Source organism: Symphalangus syndactylus, chromosome 1, assembly GCF_028878055.3.
Source record: "Symphalangus syndactylus isolate Jambi chromosome 1, NHGRI_mSymSyn1-v2.1_pri, whole genome shotgun sequence".
Taxonomy (NCBI): domain Eukaryota; kingdom Metazoa; phylum Chordata; class Mammalia; order Primates; family Hylobatidae; genus Symphalangus; species Symphalangus syndactylus.
In genome coordinates this window covers 111,250,004-111,273,875 of record NC_072423.2, presented here as the reverse complement: position 1 = coordinate 111,273,875, position 23,872 = coordinate 111,250,004, and the positions used below count along the sequence as shown (strand labels likewise).

At 57.3% G+C, this 23,872-nt stretch overlaps 2 protein-coding genes and 1 long non-coding RNA gene across 6 annotated transcripts in view; 2 read left to right on the top strand and 1 right to left on the bottom strand.

Moving 5' to 3' along the window:
- Positions 1-10,036, top strand: part of BSN (bassoon presynaptic cytomatrix protein) — a 116,998-nt gene extending 106,962 nt beyond the window's left edge. For both annotated transcript variants that reach the window (XM_055276749.2, XM_055276753.2), the window contains exons 6-12: positions 882-2,961; positions 3,282-4,096; positions 4,217-4,316; positions 4,844-4,975; positions 5,220-5,274; positions 5,652-5,741; positions 7,999-10,036. In XM_055276749.2, the coding sequence (XP_055132724.2) occupies positions 882-2,961; positions 3,282-4,096; positions 4,217-4,316; positions 4,844-4,975; positions 5,220-5,260 (3,168 nt within the window). In that variant the 3' untranslated portion in view covers positions 5,261-5,274; positions 5,652-5,741; positions 7,999-10,036. The remainder of the gene's footprint in view (positions 1-881; positions 2,962-3,281; positions 4,097-4,216; positions 4,317-4,843; positions 4,976-5,219; positions 5,275-5,651; positions 5,742-7,998) is intronic.
- LOC134731552 (uncharacterized) lies at positions 6,899-7,999 on the bottom strand. Its single transcript, XR_010113928.1, has 2 exons — positions 7,439-7,999; positions 6,899-7,354 (listed from the first exon to the last, which is right to left on the bottom strand). It is a non-coding gene; the product is annotated as an uncharacterized lncRNA (long non-coding RNA).
- A 3,735-nt stretch (positions 10,037-13,771) lies between the features above and the next one.
- Positions 13,772-23,844, top strand: APEH (acylaminoacyl-peptide hydrolase). Of its 3 annotated transcripts, none has more exons than XM_055276912.2 (24): positions 13,772-13,877; positions 14,385-14,473; positions 14,575-14,775; positions 14,851-14,983; positions 15,545-15,671; positions 16,058-16,151; positions 16,255-16,330; positions 16,420-16,583; positions 16,742-16,879; positions 16,973-17,064; positions 17,141-17,181; positions 17,267-17,388; positions 17,938-17,998; positions 19,195-19,292; positions 19,943-19,994; positions 20,891-20,979; positions 21,452-21,590; positions 22,073-22,156; positions 22,238-22,318; positions 22,690-22,778; positions 22,887-23,077; positions 23,184-23,286; positions 23,381-23,487; positions 23,578-23,844. In XM_055276912.2, exons 3-24 carry the CDS (start codon positions 14,764-14,766, stop codon positions 23,681-23,683), a joined length of 2,199 nt encoding a protein of 732 aa, XP_055132887.1. In that variant the 5' UTR covers positions 13,772-13,877; positions 14,385-14,473; positions 14,575-14,763; the 3' UTR covers positions 23,684-23,844. The 3 variants fall into 3 exon arrangements, with proteins under 3 accessions (XP_055132887.1, XP_063466045.1, XP_055132881.1); XM_063609975.1 differs by having other exon boundaries at positions 13,797-13,862; XM_055276906.2 differs by lacking the exon at positions 13,772-13,877 and having other exon boundaries at positions 14,394-14,469; positions 14,555-14,775.
- The last annotated feature ends 28 nt before the right edge of the window (positions 23,845-23,872 follow it).

The window sequence follows — 23,872 nt, the reverse complement described above, 5'->3', positions numbered from 1 at the left end:
TTCTGGGAAGGCTAGGAGCTAGAGAAGAAGGGAGAAGGCAGAGTGAACTGCAAGGCAATGTGGACCTTCAGGCAATGCAGTGTCCAGGGTAGGCAAGGAGGACCCCATGGTAGGCACTGTTAGGGAACCTTGACCAGGAAGCCATGCTGCTGGAGGTAGGGCTGGAGAGGACTTACGGGTGGCTCCAGAGAACAGCAGGTTGACCGAGGGACATGGAGGGAGTTGAGGACCAGGCCAAGAGCACAGCCCAGAGGGTTTGGCAGAGGGCGGTGCAGGGCGCTAGACGAAGAGGGTGGGCAGGCAGCTGAGAAGCCTGCCACTTTAGAGAGGACTAGGGCAGGACGCAGAATGACTCAGAGCCTGCCACGATTGGCATACAATCCACATGTGTCCCTTCCCATGATCCTCTAGGGAGCCTGGCGGGCCCAGGACCCTCTCCACTCCACGCCTCCTGTTCATACTCCACTGATCTCAACCCCTGTCAGCTGCTAGGCCCCAAACCCAGAGCCACAGCTGTACTCTCCTTACCTCAGTGTGAGGCAGAGGGTGGCAGGCCCACTGGAGATGTGCAGAGGTTCTCAAAGCCATGTGCTGGGCTAGTACAGGACATTGGCATGAAGGGAATGTGCCCCTACCCTCCTGCTTCCCAAAGCTCTGGGAAAGAGAAGGGCTATAAAGTAATCACAGATCTTCCCTCTATGGCAAAGAAACCAAGGCCTATGGGTGGGCAGGGTAGGCCTCCAGGCTGCCTGGTAAATCAGGGCACCAGCAAGATGGAACCCAGCTCCTTCCCCAGTCCAGGCCTGGGTTCTGCCACCCCACACCCCATCAAGTCACCACACCTCGGGTCTCAGTGCTGCCCACCCTTCCCTCTGTCTCAGGTGTCGGCGTTGCCACCCAACAGCCTGGTCCGCAAGGTGAAGCGGACACTGCCCAGCCCCCCTCCAGAGGAGGCTCACCTTCCCCTGGCTGGCCAGGCCTCCCCACAGCTGTATGCAGCCAGTCTGCTGCAGCGAGGGCTGACGGGGCCCACCGCTGTCCCTGCTACCAAGGCCAGCCTGCTCCGGGAGCTGGACCGGGACCTGCGGCTGGTGGAGCATGAGTCCACCAAGCTGCGCAAGAAGCAGGCGGAGCTGGATGAGGAGGAGAAGGAGATTGACGCCAAGCTCAAGTACCTGGAGTTGGGTATCACACAACGCAAAGAGTCTTTGGCCAAAGACCGGGGTGGCCGTGACTACCCACCCTTGCGTGGTCTTGGCGAGCATCGTGACTACCTGTCGGACAGTGAGCTCAACCAGCTGCGGCTCCAGGGCTGCACCACTCCCGCTGGCCAGTTTGTGGACTTCCCTGCCCCTGCCGCTGCTCCTGCCACCCCCTCTGGTCCCACTGCCTTCCAGCAGCCCCGCTTCCAGCCTCCGGCCCCACAGTATTCTGCAGGCGGTGGTGGGCCAACTCAGAATGGATTCCCAGCCCACCAGGCCCCCACCTACCCTGGCCCTAGCACGTACCCAGCTCCTGCCTTTCCTCCTGGCGCCAGTTACCCAGCTGAGCCTGGCCTGCCAAACCAGCAAGCTTTCCGTCCCACAGGCCACTATGCAGGTCAAACACCCATGCCAACCACACAGAGCACCCTTTTTCCAGTCCCCGCTGATAGCCGTGCCCCACTGCAAAAGCCACGCCAGACATCACTAGCCGACTTGGAGCAGAAGGTGCCCACCAACTATGAGGTGATCGCCAGCCCCGTTGTGGCCATGTCTTCAGCCCCATCTGAAACCAGCTACAGTGGCCCAGCAGTGAGCAGCGGCTATGAGCAGGGCAAGGTCCCTGAGGTGCCCCGGGCTGGTGACCGTGGCAGTGTGAGCCAGAGCCCAGCCCCCACCTACCCCTCTGACTCACACTATACCAGTCTGGAGCAGAACGTTCCTCGAAACTACGTAATGATCGATGACATCAGTGAACTGACCAAGGACAGCACCTCTACTGCTCCTGATAGCCAGCGGCTGGAGCCCCTGGGGCCAGGCAGCAGTGGGCGTCCAGGGAAGGAGCCTGGAGAAACAGGTGTCCTTGAGGGGCCCACACTGTCCTGCTGCTATGCCAGAGGAGAGGAGGAATCTGAGGAGGACTCATACGACCCCCGCGGGAAGGGTGGCCACCTGCGGAGCGTGGAGAGCAATGGTCGACCAGCCAGTACCCACTACTATGGTGACAGTGACTACAGGCATGGGGCTCGAGTAGAGAAGTATGGTCCAGGGCCCATGGGGCCCAAGCATCCCTCCAAGAGCCTGGCTCCAGCTGCCGTCTCCTCAAAGCGCAGCAAGCACCGGAAGCAGGGCATGGAGCAAAAGATATCCAAGTTCTCGCCTATTGAAGAGGCCAAGGACGTGGAGTCAGACCTGGCGTCCTACCCCCCACCTGCAGTCAGCAGCAGCCTGGTCTCTCGGGGCAGGAAGTTCCAGGATGAAATCACCTATGGGCTCAAGAAGAATGTGTATGAACAGCAAAGATACTATGGGATGTCCAGCCGGGACGCAGTGGAGGAGGACGACCGCATTTATGGCGGGAGCAGCCGGTCCCGGGCACCTTCTGCATACAGTGGGGAGAAGCTGTCCAGCCACGACTTCAGTGGCCGGGGCAAGGGGTACGAAAGGGAACGGGAGGCTGTGGAGCGACTTCAAAAAGTGGGCCCCAAGCCCTCATCCCTAAGTATGGCCCACAGCCGGGCACGACCCCCCATGCGGAGCCAGGCCTCTGAAGAGGAGAGCCCTGTCAGTCCTTTGGGGAGGCCCCGCCCTGCCGGAGGGCCCCTCCCTCCCGGTGGGGATACCTGCCCACAGTTCTGCTCCAGCCACTCCATGCCTGATGTCCAGGAACATGTCAAGGACGGACCTCGGGCCCACGCATATAAGCGTGAGGAGGGCTACATCCTGGATGATTCCCATTGCGTGGTTTCCGACAGCGAAGGTAATGGCAGCCAGGGGTGATTTCTGCGGATACTCAGCAGCTGGGGGGCCTGCCTACCTGTGGGGCCCTGGGCCCTGGGCCCTAAGATGTGCTAGCAGGGTCTGGTCTGGCGCCTCATCTGGTGGGCCCTGCTGCAGGCAGGCTGCCCTTGCCTGCTCCATCTGTGCCCTGGTCCCTGGTTGCGGGAGGGTGGGCTGGGGTCTTGCTGATCTGCTTGTGGCTGTGGCACCCACTCTCTTGGTTTCTTTGCATGGCTTCAGCTAGGCCTCCCCCTGCGGCCAGCCCGGGGGTTGATGGTATTCTGTTTTTGGTCTCTGAAGCGTATCACCTGGGCCAGGAGGAGACGGACTGGTTTGATAAGCCCCGGGATGCCCGCTCTGACCGGTTCAGGCACCATGGGGGCCATGCAGTTTCCTCCTCCTCCCAGAAGCGAGGCCCTGCCAGGCACAGCTACCATGACTACGATGAACCCCCTGAGGAGGGCCTGTGGCCTCATGATGAGGGTGGCCCAGGCCGCCATGCCTCAGCCAAGGAACACCGGCACCATGGTGACCACGGGCGGCACTCAGGCCGCCACACTGGTGAGGAGCCGGGACGGCGTGCTGCCAGACCACATGCTCGGGACGTGGGTCGCCATGAGGCCCGGCCCCACTCTCAGCCCAGCTCTGCTCCAGCTATGCCGAAGAAGGGTCAGCCTGGGTACCCCAGCTCTGCTGAGTACTCACAGCCATCCCGTGCTCCATCCACATACCATCATGCCTCTGACAGCAAGAAGGGCTCCCGGCAAGCCCACTCCGGGCCCGCTGCACTGCAGTCAAAGGCAGAACCCCAAGCGCAGCCGCAGCTGCAAGGTCGGCAGGCAGCTCCAGGACCACAGCAGTCACAGTCACCATCATCCAGGCAAATACCCTCTGGGGCAGCATCGCGCCAGCCACAAACACAGCAGCAGCAACAGCAGCAGCAGCAGCAGCAGCAAGGTCTTGGGCTGCAGCCCCCACAGCAGGCTCTGACGCAGGCTCGGCTGCAGCAACAGAGCCAGCCAACCACCCGGGGCTCAGCCCCTGCTGCCAGCCAGCCTGCAGGGAAGCCTCAGCCAGGCCCCACCACAGCCACAGGTCCTCAACCAGCAGGACCGGTAAGCAGAGCTCCCATGCATGGGTTGTAACCAGGGAAGATGCTATGAATGAAGCTTGGACATCCCCTTGGTTCCAGGCTGGGCATGGGCAGAATCTTAGCTATAGGTTCTGTGTTGCAGCCACGGGCAGAACAGACAAATGGCTCTAAAGGGACAGCCAAAGCACCGCAACAGGGAAGGGCTCCTCAGGCCCAGCCAACACCAGGACCTGGACCTGCAGGTGAGCCTATCCTTTGGCACCCTTGGCTATGGCCCAGATCACCCAGGCTGTTCTCTCTCTATACCACCTGTGCCCTGAGCTCCCCCACACTGCATGCCCTCAGAGAAGGTGCCCCAGGGGCTGTAGACCTCTCCAGCAGAAAACAAGCCTGGGGTTAGAATAAGCCAATGAGGTCACCCGCACAGGGGCTTTAGGGCCCAAGCAGCTCTGGGCAGAGAAGCTGGAAGGCACTGGTGAGCACAGGGTGGGGACCATGGCTTCTTGCTCCCTCCTTCCTTCGCCTTTCCTCCTCTTCTCTGCCTTTTTTTCCCTTTCTTCTTCTTTCCCTTCCTCAACTTCCTTTTTTCTGCCTCCTCCTACCCCTTGTCTTCCTGTTCTTACCTTCTTCTCTTTATTCCCCTAGCCTCCTTCTCACCTTCCCACCTCATGGGGTACCTGTGTTCAGATTCTTTCGTGGGTACTTGCCCTCTCAGACCCTAAAGGGCCAGGCCGTGCATAGCTCATTGTGGTGGTTTCTTTCCTCCTAGGTGTGAAGGCTGGAGCCAGGCCTGGAGGAACCCCAGGGGCTCCCGCCGGCCAGCCAGGTGCCGATGGGGAGAGCATGTTCTCCAAGATCCTCCCTGGCGGGGCAGCCGAGCAAGCTGGCAAACTGACGGAAGGTATGCACTGCCTGCAACTGGTCTGTGGTGGGTAGCTGCTCTGATACAGGCTGGGTCTGTGAGATGATTCCAGACTCAGTCACCCAGGCAGAGGCCAGCCAGAGGGCCCACCTGCTGATGCCCAGTTGTTCTCCGGGCAGTCCCTGCCCCTTGGGCTGAGCTTGGCTTCACTATGCCAAGTGGCCCTGACTGGGAGGGGTCTGGCCCAATTTCCTGATGGCTCTCTCCTCTTTCTTTGTCACAGCTGTCTCTGCTTTTGGCAAAAAATTTTCCTCATTCTGGTGACCATGCCCAGCATGGTGAGTACAAGCAGCCTGTACCTTGCCTCTTCTGGGAAAGGCCCGAGGCACTGGGGGTGGGGGTGGGGCTCTAAGTCCGAAGGGGTCCTCTGGGAGGAGTCCAGTCTTTGGCTGGTTCAGTGCCCAGAGCTGCAATGTTCCCTTCTCTGAATGTGGGAGGAGAAAAAGGAGGGACACTGTGCACAGAGCCCCTACCATGGGGCCAACACAGTAGGGGTCCCCAGCAAAGGAGGGGCCAAAGCCAGGGCCAGTGCCCTGGCTTTCAAACCATCTGCTATCCCCTGCAGGGCTCTCACAGCACTGGGCTGGCACTGGGTTGTAGGTAGGCCTCCGGGGATGCAGCTCCTCTCCAGCCCTCCTCTGTAAATGCTCCACAGGCTCTTGAAGAAATGAAGAGAGGTATCATTGCTGTGGAAAAATCTCTGGAGTCAGAGGCCTGGGCGCAGCTCTGGACTCTGCGTATAACAGTGAGTGTCAGGATCAGGGTGAGATGGGCCAGAGGAGGGGTGAAGGGCCAAGGCCTGGCTGATGACAGCTAGCCAGTTCTGACAAGTGTGAACTGGGAAGGGCCTGTTGGGTTTCCTTCAGCTGTGATGGGCCCAGCAGCCCTCCACCCCACAGAGGCAGGGGCCACAGAGCTGCCTGAGATGTTGCCAGACAAGTCAGGTGGCACCCTTGGAGAAGAGCCCAGCACGGCCAACTGCACCTCACAACTTGAAGTCTATGTGCTGGGCACTGAGTTCAAAGTCATCCTGAAGGACATGGTGGTCTGTGGCACCTGTAGGGGAACATGCTTCTTCCCTGATGTCTGCTGCTGGTGCCTTTGCTCCAGCCACTTGGAAGAGATTAGAGTCCCCAAACCCCCACAGAGCCGCATCTGCAGCTCTGGGAATGAAGTCAAAGCACTCCTGGCTTCACAGGCTGAGCTTGTGGCCCACAGGATAGAAGAGTGGAAGGAATAGAGAGGCAGACAGGAAGGGACATAGAGGAAAGGGAGTCTCAGCCCCAGACTAAGTCAGCTCAGGGAGAGGGCAGAAGGGCCTCAGGATGGGAGCCCTCGCCCTGTCTGGGCTGCAGTGGCCAGAGCAGGATGGGACACTTCCTGGAGCCTGTCCTGGCCCTGGCCCTGGCCCTGCCTCTGTGGGAGGAGGAGGAAGTGCATCATCCTGGGTGGGAGGAGAATCGCCTGGCTGTTGGTACAGCTCTGCGCACAGCCAGGACCACTGACCATCATCCCATAGCCCTTGGGCCCTCCTCCTCTCCCTCCTTGCCCCTTCATGGTGCTTCTCACGGTGCACAGGCATGTATGTGTTATCCATGGTGGGGCCTGGCGGTCAGTGAGCAGGTCACTTCAAGGGAGCCCTGGGGCTGGCAGATGCTGGGCCCAGGCCAGCACTGGTTGTGGGAGGGAAGGAGCTAGGTGTGATACCTCACAGGCTACCTCTCTCTGGAAAAGCAGTGGGGCCCTGGAAAGGCCCAGGCTTCCATCCATTTATTCAACAAATGTTTGTCAAGCCCCAGGTATGTGCCAGGCACTCTTCCAGGATTTGGGGATATGGCAGAGAACAAAACCAAGTCCCTGCCCTCTGAAGCTGACAATCCATTAAAGGAGATAGAGAATAAATAAGTTTAAAAATAAAATTCAATTAAAAAGGTACTTTCTGAAAGTGATAAGTGTTATAAAGCCAGCGAAGCAGAGCTATGGAAGCAGTGGGGTCTGCTCTAGACAAAGTGCTCAGAGCCGAAGATACGTGAGGGAAGCTTGAGGGAGGAGGATGGCTGCTGTGGGATGAAAAAAGGGGAGGGAACAGCACTGATGGATGATCGGATGCTGGGATGGGACCAGGGACAGGGAAAAGGCCAGCACAGCCAGGGCCACAGTGGAGGGGAGAGGTGGTCAGGGGTAAAGTCCAAGGGGGTGGGAGCCAGCTGGGGTGGGTTGTGCAGGCCAAGTAAGGAGCCTGGAATTTATTCTAATTACAGTGGCCATAGTGCAGCCCTCAGCGTTCTTCCTGCCTTCACCCTCTCACAGCAGGCTTCCTGCAGCTTCCCGCTCAGCCGATGTTTCCTTGGAGTTGCCCTGGAACAGATGTGAAATCAAAAGTGGTGCTGAGAGGAGGGGAAGGAGGGACAGCCCATGGCCTGGATTCATGGCAGTACCTACCTTGGGTTTGGGGCCAGGGTATGGTTCCTGAGCAGGGAAAGGAAGCACAGACACAGCTTTGTTCTGCATCCTGCCACATGGTGTGGGTGGGCCACTGAGACCACTGACTTTATAGTTAAAGAAATCTCCCTTGAGTTCTAGCATTCGGCTAATGATTGGGTCAAGTGGACAGTGCTGCCGTGAGTATCCCTCTCCTGAAATTCTTATGGCAATTTCAGAGATGGGCTTGGAGAGGTTTGCCATTTCAAACCAAATCCCTTCTCCATCACTCTTAAGCCAAAAAAAAAAAAAAAAAAAAAAGGAACTTTTGTTACATTAAAAGAAGTGTCCCTTCCTGGCTGACCTGATTCTTCTTTCTTGCTGTCCTCTCTGTGACCTCCAACCTGCCCAAGCACCCATCTTCCCAAGCCTGAGTGGCATGGCACCCCGTGAGTGAGGAGGTGGCCAGCACAGGCAGATGGCTGAGAGGAATGTGAGGGTGAGAAGCAGCTATCTACAGTTCTTGACAGAATCCTTTCTTTTCTTCTTTCTTTCCTCCCTCCCTCCTTTTCTCTTTCAAGCATCTACAATCTGGCAAACCCTTGGCCCAAAGACTCACCAGGTGGGACGTGGCAGGCAGGCCTCAGTTGAGGACGTGATGTTTTCTCACAGCAGCTGCCTGGGTGAAGCATCTGCTGGACAAGTCGGACCATTGGCCGGGGAACCTTTGATTGTCTTTCCAGAGATGCTGCTTTCTGCAGGGCACCACCTTCAAGGCACAGCCCTCGTTGGGAGGGAGGACCCTCTCCAGAAACCCTGCCACCACGGTGTCTTGCCGTACTTCCCACAGCCGCCTTTTTGCGGCCTGGCCGGCCAGGCTTCCCATGCGTTATACACAGAGTTTGGGCACACACTGCCCTCCCTCCGAGATGCCAGAAGTTTTTCCACAGCCTTGGAGAGGGGCTTTGACTGAGGGCTGGGGGCCCTGGGCTCCGTTTCCTTCACATTCCAGCTGGCCCGGATCCCTCTGTGGCACAGGGCCCTGCCCCTGTCACGTGCCCTCTGGGTGACATTGGAGCAGACCTCCATGTGGCCAGGGGTTGGGAGAACTTTACAGACGTTAGGACCTAACACTGTCTCATCGCTGAAATAAGAGGCCATAGCACCGAAAAGCAGCGTGGGCGCCGGCTGAGGCTTCTCCCAGCCCATGGGTGGCAGCGTGCTAGCACACTGCCACCATCTCAAAGCCATTCCCCTAGCCATCGTGAGCATCCCAGCGGCACCGCCATTGTCTCAACCAGCCGGCTCCTCATCCGTACACCTGGGGATTTCTTTTGATTTCAAGAACAGCCTTAATCATTCCAGTTTGATTTACGTGTATACCTCATAAACATTTTTCTTTTGTTTCTCTCTCCCCCTTTCTCTCTTCTCTTGGCTCACTCCCTTGCCTCTCCCCCTCCACCACCACCTTGTGACTGATGGTTTGGTTTCCTCTCTGCTCTGCCCCTGCTCAGCACAGGGAGAATGTTGACTTAGAAGCAATAGGGGGCAGCAGGCCACCAAGAGCACAACCCCACGGCGAGGTCTAGGGAGGCCTCCCAGCCCGCCTCTGTTTACTGTGCAATTCCAGTCGTTCTTAAGCCATCACCAGTGGGTGTACTCAGAGCAGAGGGGCCAGGACTTCTGCCAGCCAAGGGAAAGGCCCAGAGCCCTGTGCGGGGGAATGTGGCAGTCTTTCCATCTGATGGACTGGGCAGCATTCCTCCCCAAGGCCCTTCCCTTGGGGGCCTCCTTTCATCTGGGGCACAGCCACAAGTCTCATCTCTAACGTTCTATGCAATGAAATATAAACCCTCAATGACAACTGTTAATATTTAATAAATTCCATGTTATGTATAAGGAGTTAATTGCAAACATGCAATTGAGAAACTGGATAGATACACTCATAAAACCCCCACCCCACCCCTGCTCCCATCGTGTGTGTGAAATTCTCAGTCTGTGGCATGTTTGACCTGTGGCAGGACTCGCTGCTGCCAGGTGAGTCACCGCCTGTCCCGCAGTGGAGCATGCACAGCTCGCAGCCTCTTTGCACGATTTCATCCATTTTAAATGCTTGACCCTCTTGCTTGGAGTTCTTTTTGCCTCAGAACCTCTCCTTCAGGAGCACTTCTAGCTGACTTATGCACAAGCTAGTGAGGACCTGCCAGAATTGTTTCCTGAGCGTGCCAGGCTGCAGGGCAGGCAGTACAAGGCCCCCACATACCCTGCAGTTTTCTCTGTCCAGGATAGCAGGTAAAAAGGAATCCCCAGAGCAGACGCAATGGTAGCCCGCACAGGATATATGTGTATGGACATTCTGAAGGTTTGCTGTAGGATTTCTGTCTATCTGTCATTTTCCCTTCCTACCCCAACCCTGAGCCAGAGGCATCTGACAGCCCTTTCCCAGAGGGCACTACGCAAGGGCAGAGCTGGGCGGTATCCATGGCCAGAGAGGCAGAGGCAAGAACAGAGCAAGGCTGTGCCCGAGGGACCCCAGTCTTGACTGCACCTGTCTCATGCCTCTCCTCTGTGGCTAGGAGGCTCAAAGGACTGTGAGCCAGGAGATCTGGGCTGGAGGTAGGGGGTCAATGGATGCTCAGGAAGAGCTGGGCCTTTGGCACTTGTGGTGAGAACAGTTGACAATGGTCATCTGGAACTGTTCATATAAACAATGGCTTCAAGCTAAGTTTCTTGTGAAGTTTCTCAATAGCATATCTTACAGAAGGTCCTGTGTGACCCTCTCTGCATCTGTCCCCAGGACCTATGCTCCCTGCCCACCCCCTTCTCCAAAGCCCAAGCGTCCCGCTGCTCATCAGCTTTTTTACCACTGAGCCAGGAGTGCGGCAGGCAGTAGCTGCCTGACCCTTCAAGGCCTGACTTTCATCCAGAGTGCTCTGGTTTGCACCATGCATTTCTCAGGGGTCCGCAGTTCTCATGCTTTTCTATAAGGTCTACACACCCCTTCAGAGAGGGCTCCTCGCTCACCTCTGGTAGCTATGGATGGGACAGGAGGCTGCCAACCTTTGTGTTGGACTTAACACCCTTGCCTTTCTGGGACTTGGCCTCACCCCACTCATGGAATACCTGCCTCATCCCAGAGATCAGGTATGGGCTGAATGCAGCCATCTGAGCAAGGGCTGAGGGAAGCCATCATCTAACACCTCTGGCCACCCAGGACCAGGTCTGTGTGAGGATGTGCCTTGGAGACCAAGACAATAGTCCTTTCCACTACAGGCCAAGGGATGGGACAAGAAGCAGGGAATAGGCAGGGAAATGTTAGGAGGTCAGCCTCCAGTAGGCCCAGTCTCAGGCTCTAAAGTACTGACTTCTCAGCAAATTTCCTTTCTGGCCAAGCCCTCTGAGTTTGAAATTCTGACATCTGCCACTCCTCATCCCCCACTGTACCCACAAGATACATCATCGCCCCTCTGTGAAGGTGGCTGGAGCAGGCCTCTGGTCCATGGACTGTCCTTCCTGGCCCTTGCATGGATGCAGTTGTGACTCTGGGGACAATGCAGCCAGAAGCTGAGGGACCAGCATTTGGTGCCTTGGGAAGTAGAGAGCAACAGACACATCTCCAAATGGGCAGGGAGTCTCCAGCATGCAGCCCAGGCCTTCTCCATACCCGTCTCCCCAGCATCATGAGCAAGGGCATTGCCTCCTCTCTCTGCCCTCTTCAGGGCCCAGTGCACTCACTTCACAGTGACAGCCCTCCCCCTACCATCATCCTCTTAGTCCTTGGGCAGAGCATGTGGTCTCAGGGCCCACAGTGAAAGAACAGCAGTGGTGGCAACTATGCCTTGTCTTCTGGAGCCTGTAGGGAGTTTTCCAGGCAGGTCCTTTGCCAGGACAGCATGGTCCTGCCCTGTTGTCCCATCCCCTCTCCTCTTACCCACCCCCATGCTGTAAATACTTGTCATCATGGACTCCAACAGGGTTAGAGGGACAGGCCTAATCAACTGAAACTCCTCGGAGATGCCATCTCTGTCTCCTTGGGTGCCAGCAGCCCTGCTGCCATGTGCACTGGGGTGGCACTGGAGAGCCATGGCAGTCGTGAGATATTGTATGTGTATGCACATGATCGTGTGTGTGTGTGTGTGTGTGTGTGTGTGTGTTTCTGCCTCATTCAGTTTCTGGGGTCAAATCAGCTCCTTCTCTCCAAGTGCACTACCCTGGAGAGTGGTGGCCACTCAATACCTTTTCCTCTAGCTTTCATGTCTTGTTTTTGCTTTCCCCTTCCTCCTCCCTCTCTCCCTTTCTTTCCTTCTCTCCTTCTTTATTTGAGGGGGGAAGAGTGCTGTACAAAGTCAAACAAACAAGTTTACAGTTGTAAGTGCAATGACCCGAGTCCTCTACATGACCTTGTGAATTGTGTGCTGTCCTTCTGTGCTCTGTGAGAACTCGTGGTACTTCAGTGTCCCTCCCCCTGTATCGTGACAAGGTAATTCTGTGGTATCAGAATAAAAGGACTTGATATAAACAACCTACAGACTGTTTCTTGGATGGTTTCTCAAGTGGGAAGGCTTAGCCGAAGGAGCAAATCCCCAAATTTGCAACAATCCTGTCCATGGCTAAAGGGAAAAGGATGGACAAACTTGCAGAAGTGCTGGCACAGCACGGGGCTGAGTCCACACCAAGCCATCCAAAGACAATGGGCCCTCCACAAAGGTGCCCAAGGGGAGGTCCCAAGCTTGGACCTGGAGCAGGCAGTCAGTGCGCAGGCTGTTGAGGGACAGCACCTCCATGGCCTTCAGGTGTTGGCTGCACACACAGCTTTCTGGGACCTGGTTCCAGGGAGGCAGTGAACAAGTGCTGCCCCCTGGTGCTGCCAACAAGCCCTACACCTCTCTGCCTTTCTCCGAATTTTCTAACCCCCAAACTCTCGCTGGCTGCCAGACCTTAGGCCTTCCTCAGATGGTCAGGAGTACCTCCTTACCAAAGTCACCCAGAGTTGCTAGACTTTTTTTTTTTTTTTTTTTTTTAACACAGATAAACAGGAATCCCAGCTTCACCTCTGGCCCTCTCCCCAGAGTTAACATCTTGATGCGTGTCCTTCTTTCTTGTTTGTTGTTCCAGTCTTCATTTTAAACAGAAGCCAGAAGGTGCAATATATCCTGTTTTCTAGCTTTCTGTTTATTTCCACGTTTATTCAGGTACTTAAATGTTCGTCTTCCAGTGCTCAACCTCCAGAGAGATACACCATGAGTTCGTAGCAAGTCTACCACACACAACCTGAGGAACAGGCACTATGTTCCCAGTGTTCCCATTGTAAACAATGCTTGATGAACATCCTATTTTCCAATCTTTCCACCCAAATTGGTAGCTGGGGCCACTCGTTCTACTCCTGTTTCTGGCCTTGATACAGTCCTGTACATACTCACAAATGCAGTGGCGTCAGAAAGTTGGGACTCTTTTTTTTTTTTTTTCTTGAGACGGAGTTTCACTCTTGTTGCCAAGGCTGGAGTGCAATGGCACGATCTCGGCTCACTGCAACCTCCACTTCCCAGGTTCAAGTGATTCTCCTGCCTCACCTCCTGAGTAGCTGGGATTTCAGGCGCGTGCCACCCAGCCCGGCTAATTTTTGTATTTTGAGTAGAGACAGGGTTTCTCCATGTTGGCCAGGCTGGCCCCGAACTCCTGGCCTCAGGTGATCCACCTGCCTCGGCCTCCCAAAGTGCTGGGATTATAGGCGTGAGCCACCGCGCCTGGCACTTTTTTTTTTTTTTTAAGACGTAATCTCGCTGTGTCGCCCAGGCTGGAGTGCAATGGCACGATCTTGGCACACTGCAAGCTCCGCCTCCCGGGTTCACGCCATTCTCCTGCCTCAGCCTCCCGAGTAGCTGGGACTACAGGCGCCCGCCACCACGCCTGGCTAATTTTTTGTATTTTTAGTAGAGATGGGGTTTCACCGTGTTAGCCACGATGGTCTCGATCTCCTGACCTCGTGATCCGCCCACCTCGGCCTCCCAAAGTGCTGGGATTACAGGCGTGAGCCACCGCACCCGGCCGGCCAGGACTCTTTTTTTTTTTTTGCTTAACTAGTAATCTTGAATAAGTAATGATGCGGCTGATGGGAAAGGGGAAGCTACAGGCCAGACAAGTGGACCCTCAATCACAAGCACGCCATGGAGCAGGCAGCCAGGGCCCTGAATGTGGAAGACCAGCCAGACTCAGGTATATGGAGGGGACATCCTTACTGTCCACCCTCTCCTGATCTCTGCTGGCACCTTAGCCCAGCCAATCCTGTACCACCACGTGCACAGGGAGCCTGCCTGCCTAGGTTCTTTCCACAGGAAGCTCCCTGATCCTGGGTGGAGTCTGAGCCCACCAGGCCCTTCACACCCAAGAGCTCAGGCTGAGGCCTGGGAGGAAGGCAGAGACCCACCGGCTCACGGTCCCCAACAAGGTGCCACTAAGAAGGGTGGGTAAAGGCTGCGGGGATAGATAGCTCTTGCGGCAGGCCTGGGGACTGATAAGCCCGGGCAGCACCCTGAGAGTTGGCACCCGCCCCTCTGCCCCGTACCCCAGGGCTTTGCTTTGCGCCCTCCGCCCGGACCTTGGCCCTTCTCTTCTTCGTCTGCCTGGGAGTCCCTCCAGGGCAGGGCCTGGCATTGTCTAGTGAATGTCGGCCTCATGGTGAACCCGAAGGAACCCTACAGTCAGCCCCAGAGCCGCGGGAGATCCACGCTGCGGCCGGCTCCCCCCCGCCCCACCCTCACCCTCACGCTCACGCTCGCGCTCATGCTCACAGGCTCCCGGCTCCGCATTCCTCGCAGGGCTCCACTCCGGACCCGCCCGCCTTGCCCTTCATCCTCAAAGACTCACTGGTCCCATTCCCCTTGGGCCCCGCCCTTCGGGTGCTCGAGCCAGGCCCCTCCGACCGCGCTGCTTCCGCCTCTCAGCCCCCTCTCAACCCCTTCTCTCGTAGGCCCTTCTATCCTCCCCGAAGCCTGGCTCCAGGGTTCCGCTTCCACAGGGCCGCCCCCTCTCCTCCGAGATCCAACGCCTCACCTCTCGGTAAGAGGCCCAGGACTCAGCCCACGGCCCCGCCCCCCACTTGGCTAGTCCGCCCCTGGCTAGGACCCTGCCCTCACCCACCCGGGACTTCTCGCTCCCAGGCCGGGTCCTCTCACCGTCAAGGCCCGCCCCCTGCCAACGGTCCTCGTCCATTAGCCGAAGGCCCCGCCCCTCATAGATTGCCGCAGGGCAGGGGCGGAGACAGCCCGGGCCGCCCAGGCTCCGCCCCTGGAAGCCTCATTTCCGGGCGCGAGCACTCCCCGCCTCGTCCCGGCGGCAGAGAGGAGACTATGGAACGTCAGGTGAGGGCTCGGCCCGCGGTCCCCGTGGTCCCTGCAGCCCGGGCCGGGCCTGACCCTGGTGTGTCCCCTGCGCAGGTGCTGCTGAGCGAGCCCGAGGAGGCGGCGGCTCTGTATCGGGGCCTCAGCCGCCAGCCCGCGCTGAGCGCCGCCTGCCTGGGCCCGGAGGTCACCACGCAGTACGGCGGCCAATACCGGACGGTGCACACTGGTGTGTGTGCGAAGGGGAACTGGCTGGCGACGGGGTCGCGCACTGGGGTGGGAAGGAAGGGGGTGTGGAGGGCTCGCTGCTTGACAGTGCGTAAGGGTGTATAGGGAGCCGGCCTGGACTTGGAGGATACACTCCCACAGGTCCCTGCACACAGGTGTGTGGAGCGGGGGCGGGGGCGTGCGGGGCGTTATCGAGTGGTGCCCATGAGTGCACAAGATGACGGTGTAGGGGTAGAAGTCAAACCTGGGCTCAGGGCGTGCACCTTGTAGGGCTCTCCGCCAACACGCCATCCCATACACATGCCAGGCTGCCCTCAAGATTCCAGGGTGGGTGCTGGGGTTACTAGGGGGTTCTCTCAAAGAGGGTGTCAGTTCAGGCTCTGGAGGCCTGGACTAGGGTTGTGGCCAAGTGTTGTCCAGCCTGCAGCCAGGGTGTCAGTGTCTGGAGACAGATTGAGAGATTGAGGAAGATAGATCTAGGCCTTCCTGGGTCAGGTGGGGCCGGGGGCAGTAGCCAGGAGTAGCCAAGACAAGGTGAGCAGCCTCATGCCTCCCCTCACAGAGTGGACCCAGAGGGACCTGGAACGCATGGAGAACATTCGATTCTGCCGCCAATACCTGGTGTTCCATGACGGGGACTCGGTGGTGTTTGCAGGACCTGCAGGCAACAGTGTGGAGACCCGGGGGGAGTAAGTTTGAGGGAGGAAGCTTGTGGGCAAGGCCACAGCCGTCCACAATGCAAGCCTTTTATGAATGCCCACCATGTGCCTAGAAGGGAGGCCAGGAGCCAGGTTCTTGACCCCGTGGGAGCTCATTCAGTTTCTGGTGACATGGCCTGATAAGCACTGGAGGCTTGCTCCAAACTCAGCCTGGACTACAGCCCATGGTGGCCTGGGGAGCTGGGGAGAGTAGAGTCTCTGCCTCAGGGAGGAAAGGCAAGGTGGGGCTAGAGGTGCTCCAGAAGCTGGTGTGGGGCCAGAGCCTCAAGAATCTCTCCTAAGAGGTTGTGCCCAGTAAGGGAGCAGGAAGGGGTTATTGCAAGATAATCCTGACCTGTGCTACCGCATGTCCATAGACTGCTGAGCAGAGAGTCTCCTTCAGGCACCATGAAAGCTGTGCTGCGCAAGGCTGGAGGCACGGGCCCTGGGGAAGAGAAGCAGTTCCTGGAGGTGAGTCTGCATGGAACCAGGTAGTGGGTGACAAGAGAGAGGCTCTGCCCCACAGATAAGGCTCTGTTAGTGGGCAAACAGCCTAATGCCCAGATGTCCTCAGGTCTGGGAGAAGAACCGGAAGCTCAAGAGCTTCAACCTGTCAGCGCTGGAGAAACATGGGCCTGTTTATGAGGATGGTGAGGCATCTGGCTGGTGAGCAGGCAGGGTGGACAGGAGGGGTACCCGTAGCCCTGGACCCCCCCTGATTGGCCCTCCCTGCACCCAGACTGCTTTGGCTGCCTGTCCTGGTCGCACTCGGAGACACACTTGTTGTATGTGGCAGAGAAGAAGCGCCCCAAGGCTGAGTCCTTCTTTCAGACCAAAGCCTTGGACGTCAGTGCCAGCGATGATGAGATAGCCAGGCTGAAGAAGCCAGACCAAGCCATCAAGGTGCTCGTGGTCAATCCACGAAGGCCCGGCAGGGCAGCCCTGGGGCTCAGTGTGCTCCCTTCCCATACTGTGCCTGTCAGACCTGGGGAGGCACTAGCTTCTAGGAAGCAGAGCAGGTCCTATAGACAGGCTGGGCATTGAGTATCTTGTGTTCTCAGGGGGATCAGTTTGTGTTTTACGAAGACTGGGGAGAAAACATGGTTTCCAAAAGCATCCCTGTGCTCTGCGTGCTGGATGTCGAGAGTGGCAACATCTCTGTGCTCGAGGGGGTCCCTGAGAATGTGTCCCCTGGACAGGTCAGCAGCGACAGCCTGTGTCCCTCCTGGAGTCTGGGGCCCTTCTTGAGCTACCACCCCTTGCTCACTCCTGCCCTTTGATCCTGTTTACAGGCATTCTGGGCCCCTGGAGATGCTGGTGTGGTGTTTGTGGGCTGGTGGCATGAGCCCTTCCGGTTGGGCATCCGCTTTTGCACCAATCGCAGGTGAGGGAGTGGGGAAAGGCAAGGGGCCTTGCAGCCCAGCTGGCCTTGAGACTGAGTGTCTGTCTCGCGGTTCCAGGTCAGCCCTGTATTATGTGGACCTCATCGGGGGGAAGTGTGGTAAGTGGCTGATGCCCACCTGTGCTTTGCTGACACATGTTGGCCCTGCCAGCCTGCGTGATGCTCATGTTTCCATCTGGCCCAGAGCTCCTCTCGGATGACTCCCTGGCTGTCTCTTCTCCCCGGCTGAGCCCAGACCAATGTCGCATTGTCTACCTGCAGTACCCATCTCTGATCCCCCATCATCAATGCAGCCAGCTGTGCCTGGTGAGCTGGAGGTGGCGGGGATGGGAGGGTGGTCAGCAAGAAGATGGGACGGTGGATGAGAGCTGAAGGGCCAGTATCATCTCCCCATAGGCCCTCAGTAGGTGCCCTTCTGTCCTCAGTGCAGCAGCGGTGTGAGTTCTGCCTGTCCTCTCGAGGCAGGGCCTAGAGGTTGAGATTGCTGCCATGGAGAGCTTTGCACTGTTGGGGCATTCCACCTTGAGAGGATGCTCATCTGCAAGAATGCTCCTCCTCTTGGCTCTCAACTGCACGTAGCCAGGCTCTGCAAGGGGCTGGGATATAGTGGGGAGTTACACAATCCCAGACCCTCCCCAGGAAGAGCTCTGGGCCCCTGGTAAAAGTCAGAGGGACATGCCTATCTGAGGCCCCTTGGGCATCTGGTCCAGGTCACCAGAAAAGAGATACATCAGGCTCATTCCAGTTCCCCCCTCTCCTGGGGCTACCTGAGGCAAAAGGGGGTAGTCACAGGGCACTGTGCCCTAAGGGAACTTCCTGTCCCCTACTGGATCTGACCATTGTGTTCTCTTGCAGTATGACTGGTATACCAAGGTTACCTCAGTGGTGGTAGATGTTGTGCCTCGGCAGCTGGGAGGTAAGGCATACCTGGCTGGGTGGGTGCAGTGGGGCCTGTAGCTCTGCTTTCCTGCCATCTGTTGCATCCCTGCCCCATTCTTCTTTCCTAGGTTCCTTCTGAGGGCCCTCCCTCCCTGCTGGGCCAGCCCTATGCCCATCATCCTCAGGGAGCGGGGCTGTCACCATAGGGAACAGTTCGATAGCAAGGAGTGGTAGGACCAAGCTGAGATCAGAGTGGCCCAAGCTGATGATATATTATTTCCTGTGCTGCAGGTCATAATTAGATTTTTCTTATTTTTCCAATGGCTGGTTCAAACCAAAACCATGACTCCTTCGAGTGGGTCTCAGGAAGTGCACTAGGTTGGAATGTCACACTTGAGAGGCTCTGGACCCAAGGGCATGATATTATCACATCCACCATCCTAACCCCAGCAACCTTTGTCCGGTCTAAGCCCTGAAGTCAGCTGGGTCTTCAGGAGGGGGCTCCTGGCTGAGAGGCTCCCGTCTCGAGTGTTGATAGCTCTGCTTGGATCCTCCTGGACCGTCTCAAGGATGAGTCTCTTGTTTTCTCAGGCCACCCGGTCAGTTCCAGGAGTTCAGTGGACAAGGGATAGCCTCTTTGTCTTCTCTTTGGGTTGCAGGGATGCAGTGGTGGGAACCTAGTATGAATCCCAGCTCTGCCCTAAATTAGCTGTGTCCTCAGACAGGGTCCTGGCCTCCCTGAGCTCCCATTTCTTCATGGAGGGGTGATTGTGTCTGCCTGCCTCATAGGATCATAGTGAGTGTTAAGTGAGTGATGACATTAAAGGGTAGGATTTACTGAGCCCCCTGTGCCAAGTGCTGTGCTAAGCACCACAGTGGAGATAAAACGGACAGATGATATCTTGGTTAAAGCACCTGGTACCTACCTGGGCTCAACTGGAGCAACTCAGGAGAGCAAGTGCTTTTCCTCTGAGCACCCATGGTTTCTCTATGGAGCTCTTGAGCTCTGCCTCTCTGGGTCCTCTCTGGGTCCCAAGAGGCCTCTGCCCCTCAGCCACCTACTCAGGCAGCTCCTCGTCACCTAGGGTGCCCCCATGTGTGCTACAAGCTGCAGGGGCCTGACTGGTGCCTGAGCAGGGCCCTGGGTGAATTCCCCAGTACCCTAGCCTTCCTTGTAGACTACCCTCCCTACCTCCATCCCTGGATGCAGCCCCAGCCCTCCTATATTTACAGAGAACTTCTCTGGGATCTACTGCAGCCTTCTGCCTTTGGGATGCTGGTCAGCTGACAGCCAGAGAGTGGTCTTTGATTCGGCTCAGCGCAGCCGGCAGGTGAGGGACACTGACTGTGTTGAGGAGCAGCCCCTGTGGTCAACCCCCAGGAGCCCTGGGCCCCTGAGACATAGCATGTGCACGCCCCTGGGTGGAATGCCCAGCCACAAAGTCTCATCAGCCCCTTAAAACCTTGCCTGCCCATCCTAGACTCATTTCTCCTGGAGGGGACTGGCTGCCCTGGTGCACCACAGCAGAATTCAGGCCTTTTCGTCTGAGGCAGAGATGCAACCCCTCCCAGGCATTTCTAGCTAGGGGTCAAGGGGACTGCCACTCGGGTGGGTCCCTGAACAGTCTAACGGCAGCTGATGGGGACAGGACTGAGCCCTTCCCCAAGGGATGGAGTAAAGGCACTCACAGTGTGCCAGGCTCCTTTTGGGTGTGATATTTGGTCCTTGTGCCAACTCAAAGGGTCTCAAAGCCATTCCTTACCTTGCCTAGGGTCACCTAGCAACTTGTGATGGTGCTGGGATTTGAACCCAGGCCCTCACACTACTCCCTACTGCACTGAGTAACCATCACCATAGCTGTCCACAGCCTTGGTCTGGCCAGGGCTCTCCAAGAGAGTAGAGAGGAAGTAGGGGAGGGACCCATAGGTAGAGGGAGTACTCTTGAATGTGGTCCCACATGTGGCCTCGCCTCTGCTTCAGGACCTGTTTGCTGTGGACACCCAAGTGGGCACCGTGACCTCCCTCACAGCTGGTGAGCAAGGCTTTGGGGATGGGGGTAAGGGCAGGGCTGGTGAGCAAGCCAACCAGGCAGCGGGGGACTGGAGCTCCAGCATGTGGGGCAGTGATGGCATTCTCAGCCACTCAGCACCAGTGACTGTTCCACAGCCTTTACTAACAGGTCCCCAAGGCCCCTGTCCGTGCAGACCCTTACCCAACCAACAGACTAGCTTCCCTGCTCTACTGCCCTTTAGCACTCAACTCTGTTCCATGGGTCCTGGCCCAGCCTCAGCATGGCCCCCTCCTCTGCTCCTAAAACCCACAAAACTCTCTCTTATCAAGATCTGCCAGACTTCTCCTTCTCGCTCTGCAAACCTTGGGTGCCTGTCTCAGGCAGAGGCAGCTCTGCCACCTGAGGGCCCAGGAAAAGCCCAGTGTTGACTCCCCCATCTTCCCCATTCTTAGGCCTGGTGATTCTGCCCTTGAAATGTGTTTTGAGTCCTCCACCTGACCTGACTGTATCCGCTCCTCCACAAAGCTACCAAAATATTATTCCAAAGCTACATCTCATTGTACAACTTTTGGACACCACTGCCCCAAATCAGCACGCTCCCCCACCCCCAACTCCCCGGTCCCAGCTGCCACCCTGCACACAGCAGCCATCGAGGGACAGGCAGATGTGCCTGCATGGTCTGATGTTGTCTTAAGGTTTGGCAGTTCCCAGCCCAGCCAGTGTCTGTCAGATGAACAACGGACTGAGAGCAGGAGGCTCACCCAGGGCCATGTGCAGTTGGGTGTTTGTGAAAGGCACTTCTTGGGGAGAAAAGGGCACCTTTCCATAGAGTCTCCAGCCTGGGACTCTGTTACAGAGAAGCAGGTGAGAAAGATGATGGCTCCTGCTAAGCACTTAGTGGCATCTGCCTTTTCCAGGAGGGTCAGGTGGGAGCTGGAAGTTGCTCACAATTGACCAGGACCTCATGGTGGCACAGTTTTCCACACCCAGCCTACCTCCAACCCTGGTGAGTGTCGGTGGGTCCCAGGCCGTGGAGGCAGGGGTTCTGGGCAGGCAGAGCTCACCAGGTCAGGGAATTGGCCCCAGACTCTGACCATGGCTGGTCAGCATACAGACGGGCCAAGACACAGGCCCAGCTTGGCATGGTCCATGAGGGTTTGGCACTCACAGGGACGAACTACTAGGCTAGAATCTGCTCTGTACAGAACAAGGTGCCTGGGGAAGTGCCCTGTCCTGGTATTACAGAGCAAAGGAGACAGCAGAGCCTAGAAGCTGAGGAGGGAGGGGTGTGCCTGTGTGTGATTGTATGAGTATGAATACTTTGGTATATACCATCCCACAACAGTAAGCCATGCTATACCCTCTGGAGGTGGGTAGAGGGCCCAGCATAGTGAGAGCTGCCTATTTCCCACTGTGGGCAGAAGGGAAGGGCAGGGAGGCAGCCAGGCCACCTGTGACACATTCCTTCCCCTTGGCAGAAAGTTGGGTTCCTGCCTTCTGCAGGGAAGGAGCAGTCAGTGTTGTGGGTGTCCCTGGAGGAGGCCGAGCCCATTCCCGACATCCACTGGGGCATCCGGGTGCTACAGCCACCCCCAGAGCAAGAGAATGTGCAGTATGGTGAGCTGGGCCAGGGGCAGAGGGATGCCTTCTCCAGGTTCCCCAGCACAAAGTCTCTGCAGTGACCTTTGCTACCTCCTCTCTCACATTGTGGGGTTTCTGGGAATGACCTCTAAGAGGTTTTCTGTTCCTCTTGTGGATGGGCATGGGAAGTAGCATCTAGACATCTGAGCGCCTGCTCTGGGTATCACCTGGGCTTCACCAGGCCAAATCATCTGTGGTGGGAAGACCCAGGTCCAAAGAAAATAGGCCTCATACAAGCCTCAGTGACCACACCTCATCCCGAATGCTGTCCCTGCAGGATGGGGCTCCCTGACGAGGGCAGAAGAAGTATGAGCCTTCTGGGGTCCATGTGTCATGGGGTAGACTACCTTGGCCAGGTCTCTGACCCAGAGGTCAGCCCCACACCTGCAGCTACAGATGGGGCCTTGGTTGGGGAAGCCCCTAGGCTCGCCCTGCTGACTGCTGCCCTCTCCCTGCAGCTGGCCTTGACTTTGAAGCAATCCTGCTGCAGCCTGGCAACCCTCCAGATAAGACCCAGGTGCCCATGGTGGTCATGCCCCACGGTAGGCATCTGGCGTTAAGAGCCCTTGCCCTCCCAGCCCTCCTCCTAGCTGGCCCTTTCACCCTCTGCTCCCTGTCTGCAGGGGGGCCCCATTCATCCTTTGTCACCGCCTGGATGCTGTTCCCAGCCATGCTTTGCAAGATGGGCTTTGCGGTACTACTAGGTGAGTGAGCAGGGACCCACAGTTCTGTTAGGACTACGGTGGAGTGATGGGGGTGGACCTGGTTTGTGTAAGTACCATGGGTGCCACTAAGTCTCCAGGTCTTTCTCTAGCCCAGACCTAGTAACCACTACCAGGAACTGTCGGGGCCCAGCCTCTGGTTCTGTGGCGTAGTGATAACAAGGACTAACTCGGGACTTCCAGGGAAAGGGCGCTGTGGTCACTGGGTGGCAGCCTCAAATCTCTGGGTCCCTTCCCCTTGACAGTCTGTGGTATAGCTGGCCCCAGGGCCTACTTCATGGATGTGTGAAAAGAATGTCGAGGGGGCTGGGAATGTTGCCTGACTACACTGTCTGGTCCCTCCCCGCCCTCAGTGAACTATCGTGGTTCTACGGGCTTTGGCCAGGACAGCATCCTCTCCCTCCCAGGCAATGTGGGCCACCAGGATGTGAAGGATGTCCAGGTAGCAGGGGCTGGGGCTTCTGGACAGGCTGAAACATGGGCTGCCAGGGGGATGCCTCCATTCAGCTGAGCGGGCAGTGGCTGCAGCATGCTTTGCCCCACCCTGCAGTTTGCAGTGGAACAGGTGCTCCAGGAGGAACACTTTGATGCAAGCCATGTGGCCCTTATGGGTGGTTCCCATGGTGGCTTCATTTCCTGCCACTTGATTGGTCAGTACCCAGAGACCTACAGGGCCTGCGTGGCCCGGAACCCCGTGATCAACATCGCCTCCATGTTGGGCTCCACTGACATTCCTGACTGGTAGGCATGCAACACAGGTCCCTGCCCTTCCCTCCTCTACCTCATATTCTCATGGAGCCCCGTAGCCCCAGAATTCCTGGGGCTGCATCAGCTCGGTGTCTTGCAGGTGCGTGGTGGAGGCTGGCTTTCCTTTCAGCAGTGACTGCCTGCCAGACCTCAGTGTGTGGGCTGAGATGCTGGACAAATCGCCCATCAAATACATCCCTCAGGTATGCAGCCCCCTCCTTGCCCTGTGTGCTGCCCATCCATCCAGAACCCAGGGCCCAGCTCAACACAGCTCCCCACTCCTCCCCAAACACCCAGGTGAAGACACCACTGTTACTGATGTTGGGCCAGGAGGACCGGCGTGTGCCCTTCAAGCAGGGCATAGAGTATTACCGTGCCCTCAAGACCCGGAATGTGCCTGTTCGGTGAGTGCAGCAGGAAGGCCCTGGCAGCTGGTAGGCAGGTGAGCACAGGAGGACCCTCCAACCTTAAATGTTGCTGACTAATCCCTACAGGCTCCTGCTGTATCCCAAAAGCACCCACGCACTATCAGAGGTGGAGGTGGAGTCAGACAGCTTCATGAATGCTGTGCTCTGGCTACGCACACACTTGGGCAGCTAAAGCCCTGCCATTCTGCGTGAGCTGATCAGCCTGTGCCACACTTCGCTCTTGGGGAGCTCAGCGGTCTGGCAGGGCAGCAGGAGGCTTTCTGGGCTCTGGACTCCACGGATGCATGGGCAGAGGAATGTGGGCTATGTAGTCATAATAAATTAGGACACAGAGCCTGGTTCCTGCTGGTACTTTGTACCA